Source organism: Budorcas taxicolor, chromosome 1 (genome assembly GCF_023091745.1).
Source record: "Budorcas taxicolor isolate Tak-1 chromosome 1, Takin1.1, whole genome shotgun sequence".
Taxonomy (NCBI): Eukaryota; Metazoa; Chordata; class Mammalia; order Artiodactyla; family Bovidae; genus Budorcas; species Budorcas taxicolor.
In genome coordinates, this window is record NC_068910.1 from 205682398 (window position 1) to 205702927 (window position 20530).

A 20530-nucleotide genomic window follows, 5' to 3' on the forward strand; every position below is an offset into this window, starting at 1 on the left:
TTTTTTGCCGCTCAGGGTCTTCCTTGCTGTGCACAGTCTTTCTCAGTTGCAGCAAGCGGGGGCTCCTCTCCGGTTGCCGTGAATGGGCTTTTCATTTCGGTGGCTTCTCTAGTTGAGGAGCGTGGGCTCGAGGGCCTGTGGGCTTCTGTAGGTGCAGCACGTGGGCTCAGTAAGCGGCTCGTGGGCCCTAGTGGTTGTGGTGTACAGGTTTAATTTCTCCTCAGCTTGTGGGATCTTCCTGGACCAGGGATCGAACTTGCGTCCCCTGCGTCGGCAGGCAGACTCTTGTGTACTGAGCCACCAGGGCAGTGCAAGTGGCTTCCCTGGTGTTTCTAGTTCAATTTTATCTTCGGGATTAATAACTATAAACCCAAATCTGCAATTGTGTCTTGTTGATCAATTGTGCATTCTTCCTTCAGTCCTGAAAAAAATACTTGTGTAATACTTCAAGGCTTTCTGAAAATTCTTCAGAAAATGTTAAAAAGTCTATATATTTATATATCTATTTCTGTTTAGAAAAATGTGATATGTAGCCAAAAGATTTCCAAGCATAGCAGCCAGTGGTTAGCACTGGTCCAGTGGTTAGGACCGGAGAAGGCAATGGCACCCCACTCCAGTACTCTTGCCTGGAAAATCCCATGGACGGAGGAGCCTGGTAATCTGCAGTCCATGGGGTCGCTGAGAGTTGGACACGACTGAGCGACTTCAGTTTCACTTTTCACTTTCATGCATTGGAGAAGGAAATGGCAACCCACTCCAGTGTTCTTGCCTGGAGAATCCCAGGGACGGTGGAGCCTGGTGGGCTGCCATCTATGGGATCGCACAGAGTCGGACACGACTGAAGCAACTTAGCAGCAGCAGCAGTAGTGGTTAGGACTCTGCACTTCCACTACAGGGGTGAGGATTCACTCCCTGGTCAGTGAACTAAGATCCTACATGCCTCACAGTGTGGCCAAAATAAAATTTCCAAGCATAAAGATACTGTACATCACACTAAGATAACATTCTGTGAGGAAGTCAAGTGGAAATATGAGTTTCAAAAATAAAATGAAATAATATAAGTTTTCTGATTGAAATGAGTTTGTTCACCTATTGCTTTCAAATGGATAACAGCTATTTTGATTCCATTGATGTATTTTAAAAAGTGATGTGTTTTACTATAAATATTAATATATTTATAATAACAGAAATTGCATTCTTTGCAACTATTTATACTTGGGATGAAAATGTAAACATCAGATAAATATTTCAGGGGACATTTAGATTTTTAAAATTCCTCCAGGATGTTTTTGAGTAAAAAAGCACACCTTCTTTCTTCAGAAAGAAAGGGAAGATTGGGGGTGGGGAAGAGGGAGGCAGGGAACTGTTTCTGCTGTTTTATCCTCTTATATTTTGCAATTTATGAAGTCATGGGTCCTTCCAGCAAGACTGGACTTCTCTCTCTTTCTTTCACCAGATATAATCCGGAATACCTTCACAGAAGTTTCAGGAAAACACTTTAGTGAATTTTTCAACCTCCACCGAACTGCCAAGGTAAAACTGACCATTAAGTTACTTAAAAAAAAAAAAAAAATGTAGGCCTGACACTAGAAAATAGATTTCTTAGATTAAGACTATTCAACCTTTATTATGTATTTGGAGAAGCAAACAGTCAAGATCAATAATGAATTTAAGATATGAGCAGTGATGTCTCGTTAAAGGCAGTAAGAGGGAAAGAAAGAGAAAGAATTCAGAAGGAAAATATTTAGTTACAGGAACAGAGGGAAGCCATAGTAAGTGTGGAACCCTGTTACAGCTGAAGAGAATGATACTGACTCTGGAAACTCATCGAGGAAACCAAATAGGAAAGACTCGTCCAATCTAGGAACAGGGGCTCCCCCTTGTCCTGGCTTGGGCTGCATAGCTAATACCACTGCAGACACTTAATATTTCTCATAGTCCAGGAGACTGGAATCCCAGATGGAGGCGCTGGTGGCCTTCTCATTGGTGTCTTCACGAAACAGGAGGCCAGGGGCAGAGGTAGAGAGAGAGCTCCCTGGGGTCTCTTCTCAGAGGGACACTAACTCATTTGTGGGGACCCCACCCTCATGACCTAATTACCTCCCAAAGACCCCCACCTCCAAATGCCATCCTGTTGAGGATTAGGCTTTCAATGTATAAATCTGGTGGGGACACCAACCTTAGCCCCAGCACCCAGCAGAGATGGGAAGACTGGCTCTGCCTTTTGCAAGCCAGAGGTCTTGGGGCTTCTTAACCTGCTTGGACCTCTGATTCCTCATCTACAGACTAGGACTAAGAGTGCCCTCTTATTCAGAAGGAACACAGAGAAGAAGATTTAGGACCACACTTGGCATCACACTCTTCCATTCAGTGAAGCCAGGGGGTCCAGGTAACTTTCTGTGTGAAGAGTCCCCTCTTTGACTTTCTGGCAGCCAGTTCCTCTAAACTCCAGGAACATGAAATATGTGGAATTTGACTGATGGAATCTGGCTCCCATCTTATCCCTGTGAGCTCTCTGGTAGAAAAATATTTCTCCTCCTCAGATGGAAAAGTCTGTAAAAGGGAAAAGGAAAAAAGCTGGATATCAGGCCTGAGAACAGAGCCCATGCAGGTTCCCAGGCCCTGGGGATGCAAGGTCTGGTCATCTGTGTGGCTCAGGCTTCCTGGGAAATTCTGACCCTCAGCCAGAATGGGAAGTCCCACTCCCTGCCCAGAGAAGCTATTGTGGGGTCAGAGGCTGCTCCAAAGCCACCAGCTCTTTTCTAGATGGCACCTGCTCGGGGTGGCCTTTGCAGTGGAGCTATCTTCCTGTGACCCAGTGATTTGTTTCTAGATGGAAATTCTGTTGTGTTTCTCTTTTGCTATAGTCCAAAATTGAAGACATTCGGTTAGAACAAGAAAACGAAGCTGAGAAGTCCATCCGACTACATTTCCAAATGGAGCAGTTGGTCTACTGCCAGGACCAGGTGTACCGACGTGCTTTGCAACAGGTCAGAGAGAAGGAGGCAGAAGAAGAAAAGAACAAAAAATCCAAGTATAATTACCAGTCTGAGGACTCGGAGCCCTCCACAGCTGAGATCTTTCAACACCTGATGGCGTACCACCAGGTGAGTCCGCTAGTCTCGGGACAGTGCTTCTCATCCGTTCTCTGTCTCTGAGAATGAAGAGCCTGTCTGTTCAGTCTTGTCTCTATAAGCGGATCACCAGCCCCATCTTTCAGCCCTTGGTAAGCCTCTGGAGGAGCAATTCAATCAGACATGAGAAGCGTTGTTACTTGGAGCCGTTTGCATCTGGTTTGGGCTGGCTGTGTGGCCCCAGTCGAGTTATTTAACCTCTCTGAGCCTTAGCTTTCCTCTCTAAAAGGAGGTAAAATGGCTACCTCCTCCCAGGGTTCTTGTGAATATTCAGCAGGAGGAGTGTAGAAGGCAGTGACCTCTGGCCCTGGAGAAGCTGCTGTTCACAGAGACTTGTACTTTGATTGCTACCCTACATTTTGGGCTTCCCAGGTGACACTAGTGGTAAAGAACCCGCCTGCCATTGCAGGAGATGTAAGAGACGTGGGTTCAATGCCTGGGTCAGGAAGCTATCTGGAGGAGGGCATGGCAACCTATTCTAGAATTCTTTCCTGGAGAATCCCACGGACAGGGAAGCCTGGCAGGCTGCAGTTCATGGGGTTTCACAAGAGTTGGACATGACTGAGCAATGTAGCACATGCACCTTACGTTTCAAATAACTCGAGGGTCCATCTAATTCATCTGGGGAAGGATGTGTAACTCAGAGCCCGGGGGGATGTGAAAGTCTGGACAGGAAGACAAATGGCAACCTCCTGGTTTACCAGATGTCTCCATCACTTTAGGCAGAGTTTCCCACACCAACCATTCTCACACATCTCCAGGACCTTCCGGAGATGCAGATGTGGTGGGGTGGGGGCAGGTCTGAGATGGGGCACAATTCTGCATGACTGACGGGCTCCCAGAGGATGCCATGCTGCTGGATGGGGATACACTCTGAGCAACAAAGCTCAAACGGTCAGACTCTGCAGACCTTGGGATGTGCACGGGTGTGCGTGAAGCCAGTAAAGGGCAAGGCGAGGGCAGCCAAGCTCACCCCCCAGTGCTGCCTGGCAGAACCTTTGAGAGTGAGCAATACACACACACACACATACACACATATTAAAGCCTCCACCTGATTGGGTGAGGCCCACCCACATTCTTGAGGATGATCTTGTTTACTTATTTAAAATTGACTGACTGGAGCTATTAACCACATCTACAAAATATCTCCACAGAGATACCTAGATGAGAGTTCCATTGAATAAGTGGGTCTACAACCCAGTCAAGCTGACACATGAAACTGACCATTATATCTGGGGAAAGGCTAGGGCTTGTTTTATATCGATAAGTATAAACAAGGGAACTGGCTTATACAATTATGGAGGCTGGCTCATCAAGTCCAAGGTAGGTAGGACAAGCCATGCAGAAAGCCAGGCAGGTGCCGAATCTGCAGACCACAAGCCAAAGTCCTTCTTCCTCAGAATTTCTACCTGCAGTGGAGGAGCTGACACCTTTGTGCCTTTAAATTTCCTATCGAAGAACATCAGGGGACCCCTGATGTTCCTTCTTAAATATCCTTTTGGGGAGTCACAGAAGTGTTTTCAAGTTCTCTTTGTGTAGGTGGTACACACACCTGGAGCTTATTCCTTCTTCTTTTCTCATCTTTGTACCTCCTATCAATGAGACTTTTCTTCCATGACATCGCGTTTGTTGATTTCTGCATGTTGTCGTACATTTGTTAACCATGCTGATTCTCTTAAACTGCCTGTGGTGGTTTTACATCTGTTTCTCCTGAGTTTTGCCAACAAACACTCATCCCTCTGCAGACAGTGGTGGTTTCACACTCTCCCTGATCTTTCCAGTTTTTATACCTCAAACTTTTCTTGCCCCATCTGGTGGTCCCTTCAGTACAACTTGAAACCACAGTAGACCAGCAGACAGCCTTGCCCTGTCCTGACTTTAATGAGAACTCCCTACTTTTCCTATCAAGTATGATCCTCACTGGCTAAAGTCAAGGTGTTAGCAGGGCTGGGTGCCTTCCTGAGGGTCTAGAGGGAGAATCTCTTTCTTTGCCTAGTCCAGCAGCAACAAAGGAAAAGAGTCAAGTAAAGCAAATTAATATCGGGTTGGCCAAAAAATTCATTTGGGTGTCTGCCTTTTTTCATTTATGTGATTAAATTTATTTTTTGGATAAATTTTTTTAATAGACCAAAATGAAGCAGAGGACATGGGTGAGGTGAGAAGGGGGTATTGTCTCAGGAAGGACTCCCTCAGGAAGAGGGAGAAAGGAAAGTTGAAAGTGACTTCCAGCGTGCTTAGAACTCGGAGGGGCTCCCTTCTGTGGCTTTTGATAGCCCACCTCCTTTTATGCTAAATAATTTCAGCCTTGATTTAAAACAAAAAAAGAGGTTATAGAATCTTTTAGGGAGAGTTGTAAATAATTTTAAAATGTAGGTTTTTTGTAAATTTATTTTTAATTGGAGGATAATTGCTTACAATGTCGTGTTGATTTCTGCCATACAACAAGAATCATCTGTAAATACACACATGTCCCCTCCCTCTTGAACCTCCCTCCCATTCCCTCACCCCCATCCTGCCCTCTAGGTCATTACAGAGTATGGAGTTGAGCTCCATGTGTTATATAGCAGCTTTCCATTAGCTATCTATTTTACATATGGTAATGCATATGTTTAAATGCTGCTCTCAATTCCTCCCACCCACAGACTCTGTCCACAAGCCTGTCCTCTGTACTTTTTGTACTGCACGCATTTACCTTCCTAGGGCACGTTTTGCCCTCTTCCGTCAAAAGTAACCATTTAGTGGTCCGGAGAGGCTGGCGGGAGCCCAGAGTCGGGGTTGGTCCCTAGCCTGGTGCTGCCCAGACCACAGAGGATGCGGGTGGGTTTGAAACCCAAGCGGGGACCATGCACCCATTGGGTCTGGGTCCCTGCCGGGGTGCCGTGGTGAAGTCAGGGTGTCCTGGCTGCCATGGCCCCTCACCCTCGTGTGAACTGTGCCTTCCTTCCTCGCAGGAGGTCAGCACCCGCATCTCCAGCCACATCCCCTTGATCATCCAGTTCTTCGTGCTCCGGACGTATGGGGAGCAGCTCAAGAAGAGCATGCTGCAGCTGCTGCAGGACAAGGACCAGTACGACTGGCTGCTGAAGGAGCGCACCGACACCAGAGACAAGAGGAAGTTCCTGAAGGAACGGCTGGAGCGGCTGTCCCGCGCTCGGCAGCGGCTCGCCAAGTTCCCGGGCTGAACCCGCCCCCCGTCCAGCCCCGGGTCTCCAGGGAGCAGGCCACCACCGACAGCTCCCCTGACGGCTGCACGCCCTTAGCTGCCCGCTTCGCAGATGCTTCAGTGGTCAGCCTGCAGCCGGAGTCTCTGCTGTCTCTCAGTGGATAAGCACACTGGCTTCAAACAGCAGGTGATTTCGTTAGATGCTTCAGGCCCACCCTGCCCCATCCCTGAACTCTCTCCACCCCTCTGTCAATGATCCCCACACAGCGCTATAGAAGGGTCATTCCAATGACTGTAATAGCCTTTCACACCCCATGTGTTCGGAACATGAGTGCCACATTTGTGAATGCACACAGAAGCCTATTTCTTCAATTTGTAATACACTTCTTTCTACCAGACATTTCTCTGACACTTTCTTTTCTAATGTTTATTTATTTTATTGTTATGTTGCTCGCACTGGGTCTTCATTGCTGCACTCGGGGTTCCTCTGATTGTGGCGAGTGAGGGCTGCTCTGCAGCCGTGCTGTGCGGGCTTCTTACGGCTGTGGCTTCTCACTGTGGCGGCTTCTCTTGTGCACGGCTCCAGGGCACGTGGGCTCAGTAGTTGCGGTGCATGAGCTTCATTGCTCCTAGGCATATGGGATCTTCCCAGATCAGGGATCAAACCTGTGTCTCCTGCATTGGCAGGTGGATTCTTATCCACTGTGCCATCAGGAAGCCCTCTCTGACACCTTCTTTCTTTGGGAGACGTTTGAAAATGACAGCAGGTGGGAATCTGTGGAGCAATCAGTGGACACTAAGGCTGCCCTCTGTACTGGGTCAGGTCAGAAGGAATGGTTGAGCAAAAGAACGTGGTGGGTTATTTATAAGAGGCTAGAAGGGAAATGGGGAATAAAGTTAAAAAAAAAATGGGACAGAAGGTGACGCAATCGGCATTTTTGTTTATAATGTATGCTGACCAAGCATCCAGGCTGCTTAATTGCTGGCCACCTAGTGTGGAGCTGAAAGGTGAAAGCCTAAGTCGAGAGAGGTCACTGCCCACCCAGGAGGATTTTACAGCAGATGCTGTTCTGGTCTGGGAGGTGAGAAGGCAGAATATTAATCACGTGTTATCCTGAAGGAGCAGTACGGGTCCTGACTGGCCTCCTTGGCTTGGACTAGGCAGCCATGGGGACATGCAGACACCCAGCCAGAAAGGGAATGGCTGCCTCATGAGCTGTCCATTCACTCCAGGCCAAGCTGGACAACAGCTTGTTGGAAGAGGTGGACTAGCTGCACTGTCCCTTCCCATCCAGCCCTGCCCCACCCCCACCCCTGGCCCCTTCTGACACTCATGATTCCACAATCCTCAAAGCGTGGGACAATATAAGAATTTCTGTACGAGATTATTGTATGGGCTCTGAAATTACTGCAGGTGGTGACTGCAGTCATGAGGTTAAAGGATGGTTGCTCCTTGGAGGAAAAGATATGACCAACCTAGACAGCATTTTAAAAAGCAGAGACATTACTTTGCTGACAAAGGTCCGTATAGTCAAAGCTATGGTTTTTCCAGTAGTCATATATGGATGTGAGAGCTGGACCACAGAGAAGGCAGAAAGGCGAAGAACTGATGCTTTTGAGCTGTGGTGTTGGGGAAGGCTCTTGAAGAGTCCCTTGGACAGCAAGGAGATCAAACCAGTCAATCCTAAAGGATATCAGTCCTGAATATTCATTGGAAGGGCTGATGCTGAAGCTGAAGCTCCAATACTTTGGCCACCTGATTGGAAGAGCTAACTCATTAGAAAAGACCCTGATGCTGGGAAAGATTGAAGGGAGGAGGAGAAGGGGACAACAGAGGATGAGATAGTTGGATGGCATCACTGACTCAATGGACATGAGTTTGAGCAAGCTCCAAGAGATGGTGGGGGACAGGGAGGCCTGGTGTGCTGCACTCCATGACACGACTGAGCAACTGAACAAATGTACCTGAAGGGATGCTCTGAGACTTGGAGCTGCTGCTCCCTCGTGGCTGGCTGAGTAACTGCTCCAGTATCAGGCATCCCATAGAATCTGCCTTGACTAGAAACAGAGGTGTCACTGTTGCCAAGGATTCTTCTTTGCTGTTGTTATAGTTTTCCTAGAGATTCCTAGATAGATGGGGGAAGAAAGCCAATAATATTTCAGAGAACAGGAATTTCCTTGGGGGACAAGCCCACTGAGGACTCACAAGGTGCTCACTTTCCTTTCATCAGAAAGAGCAGGTGTCCCGGAAGCCCTCAGATCTGTCCTGACTGGCCATCGATAGGGCAGAAGTACACTGTCTCCCCTCCTATCTGTTGAGGAGTCAAGCAGAGGCAGGTCTGGAGTCCACTCTGTGTGAGTCCATCACTCAGAGGGCAGTGGGGCTCAGGCAAGGGGCTGAACTGCCCCCCATCCTCCAACCCCCTTCTCCCCACCCCAGTCCCCCATCTCCTCTGTGAAGGGCAACACCAGGATCAGAGCCTGCCTCTCCAGATTCTGCTGCCGGCTCCACAGCGTCACCTTGAAGGTCCATCAACCTGGGCAGACTAAACTAGAAGAGCAATCAGGCATACTCAGGGACCCTTTCTCCAGGCAAGTCTGGGGCTCAGCTGACCCGAGTATGGGGCTGAGTTTGAAGCAGAGCTAGGAGAGGAGCTAGATAACATTAGTGACAGAACTAGGAAGCCTCGGTTTTCCAGAATACAGGGTCTGCTGGCGCTTAATAAATGCTGTGGGAGGGAGTGGGCAGAGGAGATCAGGCACAAGTCCAAATGACTTGCTGGTTGCTTGACTATCTTCTAAGATGCTACGGAGCAGCTACTTTTATTAGTTTCCTTCTTAGAGCAAAGACAAAAGCAGCCAGGCAGGAAAGTCCCCACAGTCAGTTACTGTGTGGGAGGAAAGGAATCCAATCCAACTGGTAAACCAGGAAGCCCTAAAAGCAGCTAATGGGGCACTGACGTTGGCTTTCCAAGGTTCAGTGGGTCCAAGTGATCAGTGGCTTTTCAGGGGATTATGAGTTCAGGTTCTTTAATCACAGCAAAACGATGGCTCAAACACCAATATTTATGGGGTTAGTTCATTTAAAATGAAATAGCTGGTACATTATGGGCTTTCGCAGATGTCCTAGTGGTAAAGAATCTGCCTGCAATGGAGTAGATGTGGGTTTGATATCTGGACGGGGAAGATACCCCAGAGAAGGAAATGACAGCCCACTCCAGTATTCTTGACTGGAGAATCCCATGGACAGAGGAGCCTGATGGGTTGTAGTCCATGGGGTTGCAGAGCCAGAGAAAGCAGGCACAGCTGGTACATTAGTGACTTTTTAAAACAAAGAATTGATGCTTTTGAACTGTGGTATTGGAGAAGACTCTTCAAAGTCCCATGGAAAGCAAGGAGATCAAACCAGCCAATCCTAAAGGAAATCGGTCCTGAATGTTCATTGGAAGGACTGATCCTGAAGCTGAAGCTCCAATACTCTGGCCATCTGATGCGAAGAACTGACTCATTGAAAAAGACCCTGATGCTGGGAAAGAGTGAAGGCAGGAGAAGGGGACGACAGAGGATGAGATGGTTGGATGGCATCACCGACTCAATGGACATGGGTTGAGCAAGCTCTGGGAGATGGTGATGGACAGGGAAGCCTGGCGTGCTGCAGTTCATGGGGTTGCAAAAAGTTGGACATGACTGAGCGACCAAACTGAACTGAACTACGTTGGAAGTAGCATAAATTGCACATTTTTCTTAAAACACTGGGCACACTGGGAGAAGAGCTCTGGCCTTTACCACATCATACATCACCCTGTCTGTGTCCAGAGCAGAAAAGGACTGTGGTTGTGGGATAGGACTCCAACTGGGAGTATATGTGTGTGTGTGTGGCACTTCACAAAACCAGGTCCAGGGTGAAGCCTTGGTCAGAAGAATAAAGTCTCTGAATTTTGAGCCAGATCAGGGCAACCCCAGGAGAACCAGGGAGGTGCTGAGAACAGACCAGGTGCCTGAATTTAAGGCAGGACTGTGCCCCCTCTCCCGTAACAGCGCAGTGAGAATCGAATCAAAGTTAATTCATTCTCCTGGAAATTCACCTACTTCCCCAGCTGCAAGAATCCACAAAATGATCAACACAGATTCCACACCTTTAGTACTTGTGTATTCTCCTGGAAATTCACCTACTTCCCCAGCTGCAAGAATCCACAAAATGATCAACACAGATTCCACACCTTTAGTACTTGTGTATTCACCTGGAAATTCACCCACTTCCCCAGCTGCAAGAATCCACAAAATGATCAACACCCAGATTCCACACCTTTAAGTGTCCACTTTAGTATTTTGGGTTAATTTATATTAAGCAAATTAATGTATGTCTCTTGTAAAGTTTTAAATACAGAAATATCTATTTCCCTAGTTTCAGCATTCAGGCTGGATCTTTCTTTGTTGTTTATATTTATTCATTTGGCTATGCTAGGTTTTAGTTGCCGCACGCAGGATCTTTGATCTTCGTTGTGGCATGCGGGATCTATTCCACCCTGGGATTAAACCCAGTCCTCCTGCATTGGGAATGTAGAGTCTTAGCTACTGGACCACCAGGAAAGTCCCCTGGCTGGATCTTTTAAGTGAAATCAGCTTCATTCAAAATTAAAGCCACTCAAGGAAGGACTCCAAAGTGAGAAATACAACTGAAAAAGATGTCAGCTACCCTGCCACGTGGACACTTTTAGGACACAGTCCCATCTTCATTATTCACAGATTCCTTACCGGTAGATCCACCTACTCATTAAAGTTGATTTGTTACCCCAAATGAACACTAGCAGCACTTTTGTGGACACCGGTAGAGGAGCAAAAATATTGAGCTGCTGATTGAGTTTGAAAATGGCTACCCTGCCTTCCTGTTTCAGCTCAGACTGTAAACAAGTATCCTTTTCAGTTTATTTAGCGCCATGTTGTTTGGCATTTTTGTATTTTCGGATAGTGATGTCAATGTTGAAAGGGCCCCAAGCAGCATGGGAAGTGCTGTCTAATCTCCTAAGTGCAGGAAGGCTGGCTGTACCCTCCAGACAAAACATGTGTGCTAGAGAAGCGTCCTTTAGGAATCAGTTATGGGGTTGCTGGCCATGAGTTCCATGTTAATGAATTGACAGTATCTACCAATAAGGTGTCTTTAAGCAAACATACAGTAAACAAAGTTCTATGACGACCAGGTGACAAAGACTGCTGGCCGGCAGGCACCTGCCCCTACTTGGCCCCTTTTGCTATGGTTGTTCAATAGCTAAGTCATGTCTGACTCTTTGCGACCCCACGGACTGCAGCACACCAGGCCTCCCTGTCCTTCACCGTCTCCCGGAGTGATCCGACTCATGTCCATTGAGTTGGTGATGCCATCCAACCATCTCATCTCGTCCTCTGTCATCCCCTTCTCCTCCTGCCCTCCCCTTCTCCTCCTGCCTTCAATCCTTCCCAGCATCAGGGTCTTTTCCAACAAGTCAGCTCTTAGCATCAGGTGGCGAAAGTATTGGAGTTGTAGCATAAAAGATTTTAAAGATGGCCCACATCAAAAACAAAACAAAAAATCTTTAAAAAATATTATCTAACAAAATATGTGTTTTCTTTACTTTTTTATTACAACTTTCACCGTAATTTTAACACAAACTGACATAACACAGACAGTTCTCTCCAGTCATCTGTAACACATTGGGACCTGCCAGATTTGGGCTATTTGAAGAACATGAATGGATTTCTCTTCCAAGGAGGAAAACATTTACCCTCTCTCTCTCCTACCTGTGGTCACAATTCCGGGGGCTGAGACACGTGTTAAGGAAGCAGCTCTGCTGCCATGAGCTCACAGGAATTTTAGGGGAGAAGATGCTACACTCAAGTTTGAGAAGACAGAATCTGAGGACTCTGGGGTCACTGGGCAGCGTTCTAGAAGGGAGTTGGGTCTCAGGGTCCATATCTGGGAGAAATGGGAGGTACAGGTGATGCTCCTTAAGGAGCTTGGTTACCTCCTATAGCAGCAGTCCCCAGCCCCTAGAATCAGTACTGGTCCAGGCTACACAGCAGGAGGTGAGCGCCGATGGGAAACTTCATTGGCCGCTTCCCATCACTCCATCTGAACCATCCCAGCTCATGAGAAAATTGTCTTCTATGAAACTGGTCCCTGGTGCCAAAAAGTTGGGGACTGCTGCCTTCCCTGGTGGCTCAGATGGTAAAAAATCTGCCAGGAATACAGGAGACCTGGATTCAGTCCCTGGGTTGGGAAGATCCTCTGGAGAAGGGAATGGCTACCCACCCCAATATTCTTGCCTGGAGAATCCCATGGACAGAGGAGCTTGGCAGGCTACAGTCCATGGGGTCACAAAGAGTTGGACAAGACTGAACAATTAACACTTTCCCACTTTCACTTTGCTGTCCTACAGGACAAGCTGTGGAGGCCAGCAGGGCAGCCAGAAGACCACATCTGCCCCACCACACCTGACCTCACTCCCTGCCAACCCACCACGCAGCGGCTGCCCTGACATCAAGGCCCAGTGCAGAAATGCAGACTGGTTCTGCTTGCCACATGTTTGGAAAAAAAAAATGCATAATTTATTTGTACAGTTTTTCACAATTGAATTTTACAGTTTAAAAAAGGTACAAAACAGAAAACAAACAGTGGTCACATAAATTAAAAGAAGGACTAAAGAAGGAATGCTTGTCACCATGACGACTTGGGAGCAGGCAGGTCAGGATGGCTCCTGGGGATGCTGCCGCCCGAGCATCCTGTTGGGATGCTCGTCCTGACTTCCACTCCAAGGCCAAGTCCTAGTGCAGAATCACTCAAGTTGTTCTGCGAAACCAGTGTGTCGGAGAGGAGGCAGGACCTCACAGCACCCGTGTTTACGCTTCACACTGGGTCACTGAAGCCGGACTCTCCCCTGCAGGGGAACTGGAGGAGTGGTTGGAAGGGGCCGGGGGGAGGCCCACGCACACCCCTCTCTCCTTTCTCACAAGCCCAGACGCTGTGCTTCAGGACAACATTTACAGAACATTAAACTGGGAGCAGTCACTTTGTGAAACAGCTCAAGTCAGCCACTGCTCACACAAGCAAAGGCAGCAGTAATTTAAAGCTAAGAGTAGGACTACGGCCCGCTTTCATGGGCACTGACTGAGGTAGTAACAGGTAGACACTTTACAGAAAACAGTGTTTCTTTAATTAGTATCCCTGATTTCCCTGGGTGAGCTCGATTTCCAGGTGAATGATTAGCAGGCTTTAAGAGGGTCAGCAGGCACCCACTCGGGGTGAGGACCTCAGTGGGGGCCCAGGGCATTGCACCATCTTCAAGGGAGGCCAGGGAGAGACTGGAGAGTAAGGCGGGTCTCCCTGGGTGGGGGGGCCCCCACCAATGCTGGGGGTGATCACATATGTTCCCAGGGCTCTGTCTACACACCCCGCGAAAGAAAAAGGTTTGGGTCCCCTTTCAAGTGGCTATCAAGTCATCACCCATGAAGAGCTGGTCCCTTTATCTCCAGCCAGCACTCTGGGCTGCTAAGAAGGCACTCAAGAATGTTCATCAAATTCCCTCGTGGGGAGACAGGCCCTGGGGCTACCCCAAGTGGCCTCACCGGCAGTGGCCCCAGAGGCTGGCCCCTGCAGGTTCTGCCAGGATTTTCCCCTTCCTTTCTCAAGCCGTCCAGCAGCTGAGAAGTCGCCAGCCCCCTGTGCATCCAAGAGGGGTCCCTGGAGTGGGGCTCAGAGGGGAGGTCCCCGCGGGGCAGACCCCGTCCCCTTGCTCTGCACTGGCTCTGCCGTCCACATCCAGCCAGCCTCCCCGGTCAGACGAGGAGGGTCTGGAAGGGTGGGCCTGGGGGTAGGGGAGCCATGGGGTCTGCACAGAACTGTGGAAAGGGCCAAGACATACAGGATCATGATCGAACAAAAGGACCTGGAATCACTTCAAAAAATACGTAATGCGTGGGGATTCAAAATCAGCCCCTTCTTTTTCTTGTGCAACGTTGTCAAGGACCCAGGCCGTACAGATTAGCTGTTTGCCTGTTCAAAAAGGAAAAAGAAACGATGTTACTTTCTTAAGACAAACAAAGGTAGAAAATTATTTTTCCCCTACACTGACAGGGAGGGCTTCCCTGGTGGCTCAGTGGTAAAGAGTCCACTTGCCAACACGGGAGACGCAGGTTCTATCCCTGATCCAGGAAGATGCCATGTGCTTCGGGGCAATTAAGCCCATGTACCACAGCTTCTGAGCCTGGGAGCTAGAGCCTGTGCCCCAGAGCCTGTGCTCCACCAGAGTACACGCTACGTTGCTTCAGTCATGCCGGATTCTTTGTGACCTCATGGACCGAAGCCCGCCAGGCTCCTTTGTCCATGGGATTCTCCAGGCAAGAATACTGCAGTGGGTTGCTGTGCCCTCCTCCTTCCCAACCCAGGGATCGAACTCAAGTCTCTTACGTCTCCCTGCACTGGCGGGCAGGTTCGTTACCACAGGGAAACCCCCCTATAAGAGAAGCCACTGCAATGAGAAGCTCTCTCGTGCTCACATCACGAGAGAGTAACCCCCGCTCACCACAATGAGAGAATGTCTGTGCAGCAATGAAGACCCAGCACAGCCAAGAATTAAATAAATACATTATTTTAAAAAATAAGACAAAGGGATTTTTTTTTTCTACAGCATGAAGGTTGGGTTAGACTGACAATGGAGGAGAATGGTTTGTGCAAAGGCCCAGGGACAGGAGGGGCCAGGATGTGGTGGGGTCCAATGACTCAGCACCGCTGGGACACAGGCATCTCTGGGCCAACCAAGCATGACCTTAGCCACTGGAAGTCATCCACGGTCTATGTAGTCCTGCTTTCTACCCCACCTCTTCTGTTGTCATCCAGCCACACCCCCTCCACTTCCCGCTGCTGAGCCACCAGCATTGCCTAGACACACGGTACCTGTTCGCGCGCTCATCCTGGAGGGACAGTCACCCCATGGCCTGCCTCACCTCCCCTCCAGTCCCCCCAGGACCCCTTCCCAGCTTCCCTGCATCATGCAGGTCCTCAGTGGGACAGTGGGGGTCATGAATTTCCAGAACTCGGCCCTTTGCGGGGTGGGGACTGGCTGGGCTCCAAGTCACTTGAAAGTGTTAGGTCTTAGGTTTTGGCTCAGGAGAGATGCAGGCCATGCCTCACCAGGCACTGCCCTTGGCTAGTGCCCTAGCACCTGGGCACCTTCAGAGACTTGAGGGAGACAGGACTTTCACCTGGAACCTAGCCCTGGAAGGAGCCAAAATCTGTGAGCACTGCCTAGTCCCAAGGCCCCTGTGATGGACAGACATCCGATCCTCACCCAGGATCTGGACAGAACCCAAGCCTGGGCCCCGCTGAGTATCATGCACCAGGCCAGGAGCCAGAGGTAGCAGGGGTGCCAGGAACCCCTGGGATCTTTCCCTTCTCATGCCCTTTCCTTGTACCAGAGACCCCAGCTGCTCCCCTGGGTGCCTGTGACAGCCCAGAGAAGGATAGGCCCGAATCATGCCTGGCAGCCTCACTCTGCTTTCTGCCCATCCCCAGGAGTTTGACGCAATGACATCTGAGTAGGTGAATGGAGCTATCAGAGCCAGAAGCAAGCCCATCACAGGTAACTCTGGACCCTGCAAAGCTGGGCCCCAGAAGTTTTCATCCAAACGCATACGGGGAGGGGTGCCACCTGTCACAGGACCACATCTCCTAGACCTCCGGGCTCTGACACAGTGAAGTGGGAAGCTGATCAGGATGGAAAGGTTACCCTCATTTGTCGATAGATCCAGTCTGTGAACACTGTCACGTTCCCGTACACTCCTGGTCGGTACGGCTTGGCACAGCCCGACCCCCAGCTCGTGTCTCCGATCAGCCACCAGACACTGCTCTTCTGTGTGACCAGAGGACCTCCACTGTCACCCTGGGGGACACAGCAGGTTACAGAACAGAAGTCAGTCCACAAGCCACACAGGCCAGAGGGCAAGAAGGTGGGATGAGGGCTCAGCGGGGTGATGGGAGAGTCTCCGGGTCTCCTCCAACCCCGGGTCCCAGGTAGGGGAGGGATGCACTTCATGGGCCCCGTGGGAGCCGGGCAAGGCCCAGCTGGTCATCACCTGGCAGGAGTCGACGGTGCCCTGCAGGTAGCCTGCACAGATCATGGCGGGCGTGATGAGGTTGTCGTACATATACTTGCTGTTGCACTTCCAGGGCTCAATGAGGTGCACCTTGGCCGCGTTCAGGTCATCCGAGGTCTTCCCTGCAATGAAAGACGGCATAGCTCTCACAGGAAGCCTGTCCTCACACGTGGACATATGGCCACGCCACTCCTCCCAAGCCGGCTCCTGGGGAACCCAGGTACCTTTCAGCTGCTGAGGCGTGTGTTTAAAGCAGCTCTAGATTGTGTTTTGGGGAGGACTACCTGCCTCTGGGCTGTGGACCAAGCTCCAGCTGTGTCCTAGAGTCGCCTGCTCATCGCCCAGCCACATGGTTCCCTGCCAGGGGCCAGCGTGAGGAACTCCGCCCTTGGCGAAGGTCATGAGGAAGGAGGCTAGGCATTATGCAAAGGCAGATCGAGCCTCAGGAGACCCCCTGTTCCCGAGCATCTACCCCCAAAACCAGAGTCTGTTTTATGCTCTCAGCTACACCTCTGACTTTACGGGGAGCTCTCCCCCATCACCATTTCTCTTGGAGAAGGAGTTAACTTGCAGCTCCAGTTAATAAAGATTCCTGGGCGTGACAAGAGTGTTTTTACTTACAAACTCCTCTGAAGGTTTTCTAGCCTGCCTGACCAGGTTCGTCCAGCCACATGTGATTGTTTACAGCCTCCCAACCGTGAGAGGCACGAGATGCTTTAAACTTTCTATATACAGACTATTTTGAAAAGTTAGAAAATTATTAGTATAGTACAGTGGATTGATTAGGAATTATATTGGTGAAGGGTTTTTCATTCATTGTGCCAATAATTACTGCTAATTCCCTGCCCTGGGTGTGACAAGGGTGTCTCAGGTCAAACCTCTCTGCTGGTAAACTAGCATGTGTGACAGGATTATCCATACTCCTGCCACAACGCACATGATTGTTTACTACCTCTCAACCATAAACAGCACAGAGAGTTCAGGAGTATTTTGAAAGTCCTAATTAGCATAGGGCTTTTCTCATTATTGAGTCAATGATTGCCGCCAGGCCTCCATATCCTTAGGTACCTGGGAATATATTAATCAGTGTATTTGGAACATAGAAAAGGAAATATAGTAGTTTTGATGTTAGCAATACTAGACTTTTTGAGTTAATGAATTTTCTCTTTTGTTATAGATCACTGTACTTTGTTATAAATCACTGTGTCCTTGCTATGTAAAAATGTAACTTTATCACTATCTTAAGACTAAATAGATCCTAAGGGGAATACTGGTGAAGGGTTTTCATTTGTTGAGCCAATATTTGCTGCTAAATCTCCATATTCCCTGCCCTTATAATGAATATAACTAGCATATCGGAAAAATAAGTATTAACCTTTAAGATTAATCATGTTAAACCTTAGGCTAAGTAAATTCCTTTCTTGATTATAACCCACTACACCCTCACCCTATAGGGATGCAACTTTATTTGGAGGGTGGTGCTTAGTTTAAAAAAAAATCACCCCTGGAAAAAATAAGTTTCTGGTTGACTGACCGTTATCAGGAAGGATCATAAAATGTCAGCAGGCCTCATGGCCAGAAGATGATGTAAAACCCATAAGACCTTTGTATAATTTTATATGAAGCACCTGATTTTGACAAGGGTCAGGTCTGCTGACCCCCGCATGACTCTGTATTCATCCCTATGTTTAACAAAGGTATATAAGCAAACCTAAAAATAAAGAAAAACGGATCAGTTTCTGGAAAGACTGATTCCCCCATGTCTTTCTTTCCCCTTCTGGCTGAATTCCCATCTAGTACGTGGGTACTCACCAAGCCTGCTAATTTTGCCTGGGCTTCTAAGATCGGCCCAGGAAGGCCTCAGTGCCTCCTCTCCTTTGGGAGAACGGAAAGACGCCTGTGGCCTACATAGATGGTGATTGGTATTCCACGTAAACCAAGTTATTCAGCCTCCTTTTCTCCACTAATTTTCCTACTACACTATCCGTTTCTAATCTCTCTCTATATCTGTAATTAAATAAGTTTTTTCCTAGGATGCCTACTCCATCTCCCCTTCGAATTACCCTGGATCCACGGGGGCTGGACCCCGGCAGTTCCCTGGGATCACTTCTCCTCCATTGCTGTCTCTTCTCTGGACAGTTCCCAGGGTGACACCAGGAGCTCCTGTGTTTCCACCTCAAGCACCCTAACCTTTCTCAACCCCACATGATGCTCCACTCCTGACTGCCTGCCCTCGCTCCCTGCATGTGGAGACCTCCAATCACTTGCAGGTCTGTGCTGTCTCCATCACCCACCTGCTACACAGAGGTTTCCTAGGCTCTGTGGGCTTGGGGGCTGAAGCAGAGCCTCTCCCGGAGTGCTCCTCCACCCTAAGCCAGGCCCCTTGATCCTCCTCAACTCGGGAAGTGGCCCCACGCCCCACCGTGGGGCTCAGATCACGAGCACGAAGCAGGCCCCCCGAGACTGCTCACTCTCCCGTGACACTCCATCCATCAGCAGATTTGGTGGCTCTGCCCCTACCCCTACACCCACCTCCCTGGTCTGGCCACCTTCTTGTCTCACAGGATGTGGTAGTGGTCTCCTCACCATGCTGTCACATTTTCTGTGAGTCCCTACTTAGCCGTCCAACCATGTCACTCCTTAGCAGCTCCCTGGCCCACTTGGATTAGAAGCCAGTGCTATCATCATAGCCTACAATACCCTATGCAACCTGACTCCAGACTGCCCCCTTGCCCCTGGTTCATCATGCCCTGGCCACACTGGTCCTTCTGTTCCTAAGACATTCTTGTCATGCTGATTTCAGCTCAAATGTCCCCTCTTCTGGGAAGCCCTCCCTGACCACCCCTCACTGTGACAAGCCTCCACTGTTTGAAAGCACCTAGTTTCTCATTTCCTATCTGAGCACAGTCTGTCCCCTAGCGCCCATAGGAGAATGTGAAGCTTCTGCAGGCAGAGGTTTTGTTTTAGTTTCCTCACTATTGCTCTCCCAGCCCTTGGAAGGTGCCCCACAGATCATGGCTGACTTTTCCTTTGGTCTTGGCTGCTGGGGAAACTTGCTCACAGCTGGAAGGATCAACCCAGGAGCTTCTCTAGTCCAGATGCCAAGATACTCAGCCCAGCTGCCATCTCTCCCTTCTTTCTCTAAGTCGTTCCACCCATGTACTATTTACCTTGCTTTAAATCAGTGGTCCCCAGCCCTCCTAGCACCAACGATCATTTTTGCAGAAGATAGTTTTTCCATGGACCAGGGAGGTGGGGGGGATGGTTTCAGGATGATTCAAGTACATTACATTTATTGTGCACTTTGTTTCTATTATTAGAACATTGTGATAATGTGGTGATGAAAGCAATAGGGAGCAGCTATAAATACGATGAAGCTTTGCTTGCTCACCCACCGCTCATCTCCTCCTGTGTGGCCTGGTTCCTAACAGATCACTGAATAGCGCCAGTCCATGGCCTGGGGTTTGAGACCCCTGCTTTAAAGAATTCCTTGTAGGCATTGCTAAATACTTCTGGAAGGATGTAAACAATATATTAATATAAATGTACCACTAACCACGTTGAAGGTCAGGAATGGTGACAGTAAAGAGATACCCCTCATCCAAGGTAAGGAGCAGCGGCTGTGCTTTGCTGGAGCAGCCATGAAGAGATATCCCACACCCAAGGTAAGAGAAACCCAAGTAAGATGGTGGTGTTGCAAGAGGGCATCAGAGGGCAGACACACTGAAACCATACTCACAGAAAACTAGTCAATCTAATCACACTAGGACCACAGCCTTGTCTAACTCAATGAAACCAAGCCATGCCTGTGGGGCAACCCAAGATGGATGGGTCATGGTGGAGAGGTCTGACAGAGCGTGGTCCACTGGAGAAGGGAATAGCAAGCCACTTCAGTATTCTTGCCTTGAGATCCCCATGAACAGTATGAAAAGGCAAAATGATAGGATACCAAAAGAGGAACTCCCCAGGTCATTAGGTGCCCAATATGCTACTGGAGATCAGTGGAGAAATAACTCCAGAAAGAATGAAGGGATGGAGCCAAAGCAAAAACAATACCCAGTTGTGGATGTGACTGGTGATAGAAGCAAGATCCGATGCTATAAAGAGC

At 49.0% G+C, this 20530-nt stretch overlaps 2 protein-coding genes across 2 annotated transcripts in view; one reads left to right on the forward strand and one right to left on the reverse strand.

Moving 5' to 3' along the window:
• The window catches only part of MX1 (MX dynamin like GTPase 1), a 29233-nt gene extending 22839 nt beyond the window's left edge, over positions 1-6394 (forward strand). The window contains exons 13-15 of the mRNA XM_052649848.1: positions 1457-1533; positions 2868-3107; positions 6086-6394. Of these exons, the coding sequence (XP_052505808.1) occupies positions 1457-1533; positions 2868-3107; positions 6086-6316 (548 nt within the window). The 3' untranslated portion in view covers positions 6317-6394. The remainder of the gene's footprint in view (positions 1-1456; positions 1534-2867; positions 3108-6085) is intronic.
• Positions 6395-15815: 9421 nt separating this feature from the next.
• Positions 15816-20530, reverse strand: part of TMPRSS2 (transmembrane serine protease 2) — a 37354-nt gene continuing 32639 nt past the window's right edge. The window contains exons 11-13 of the mRNA XM_052645693.1: positions 16402-16544; positions 16056-16208; positions 15816-15860 (exon numbers count right to left, since the gene is read on the reverse strand). Of these exons, the coding sequence (XP_052501653.1) occupies positions 15816-15860; positions 16056-16208; positions 16402-16544 (341 nt within the window). The remainder of the gene's footprint in view (positions 15861-16055; positions 16209-16401; positions 16545-20530) is intronic.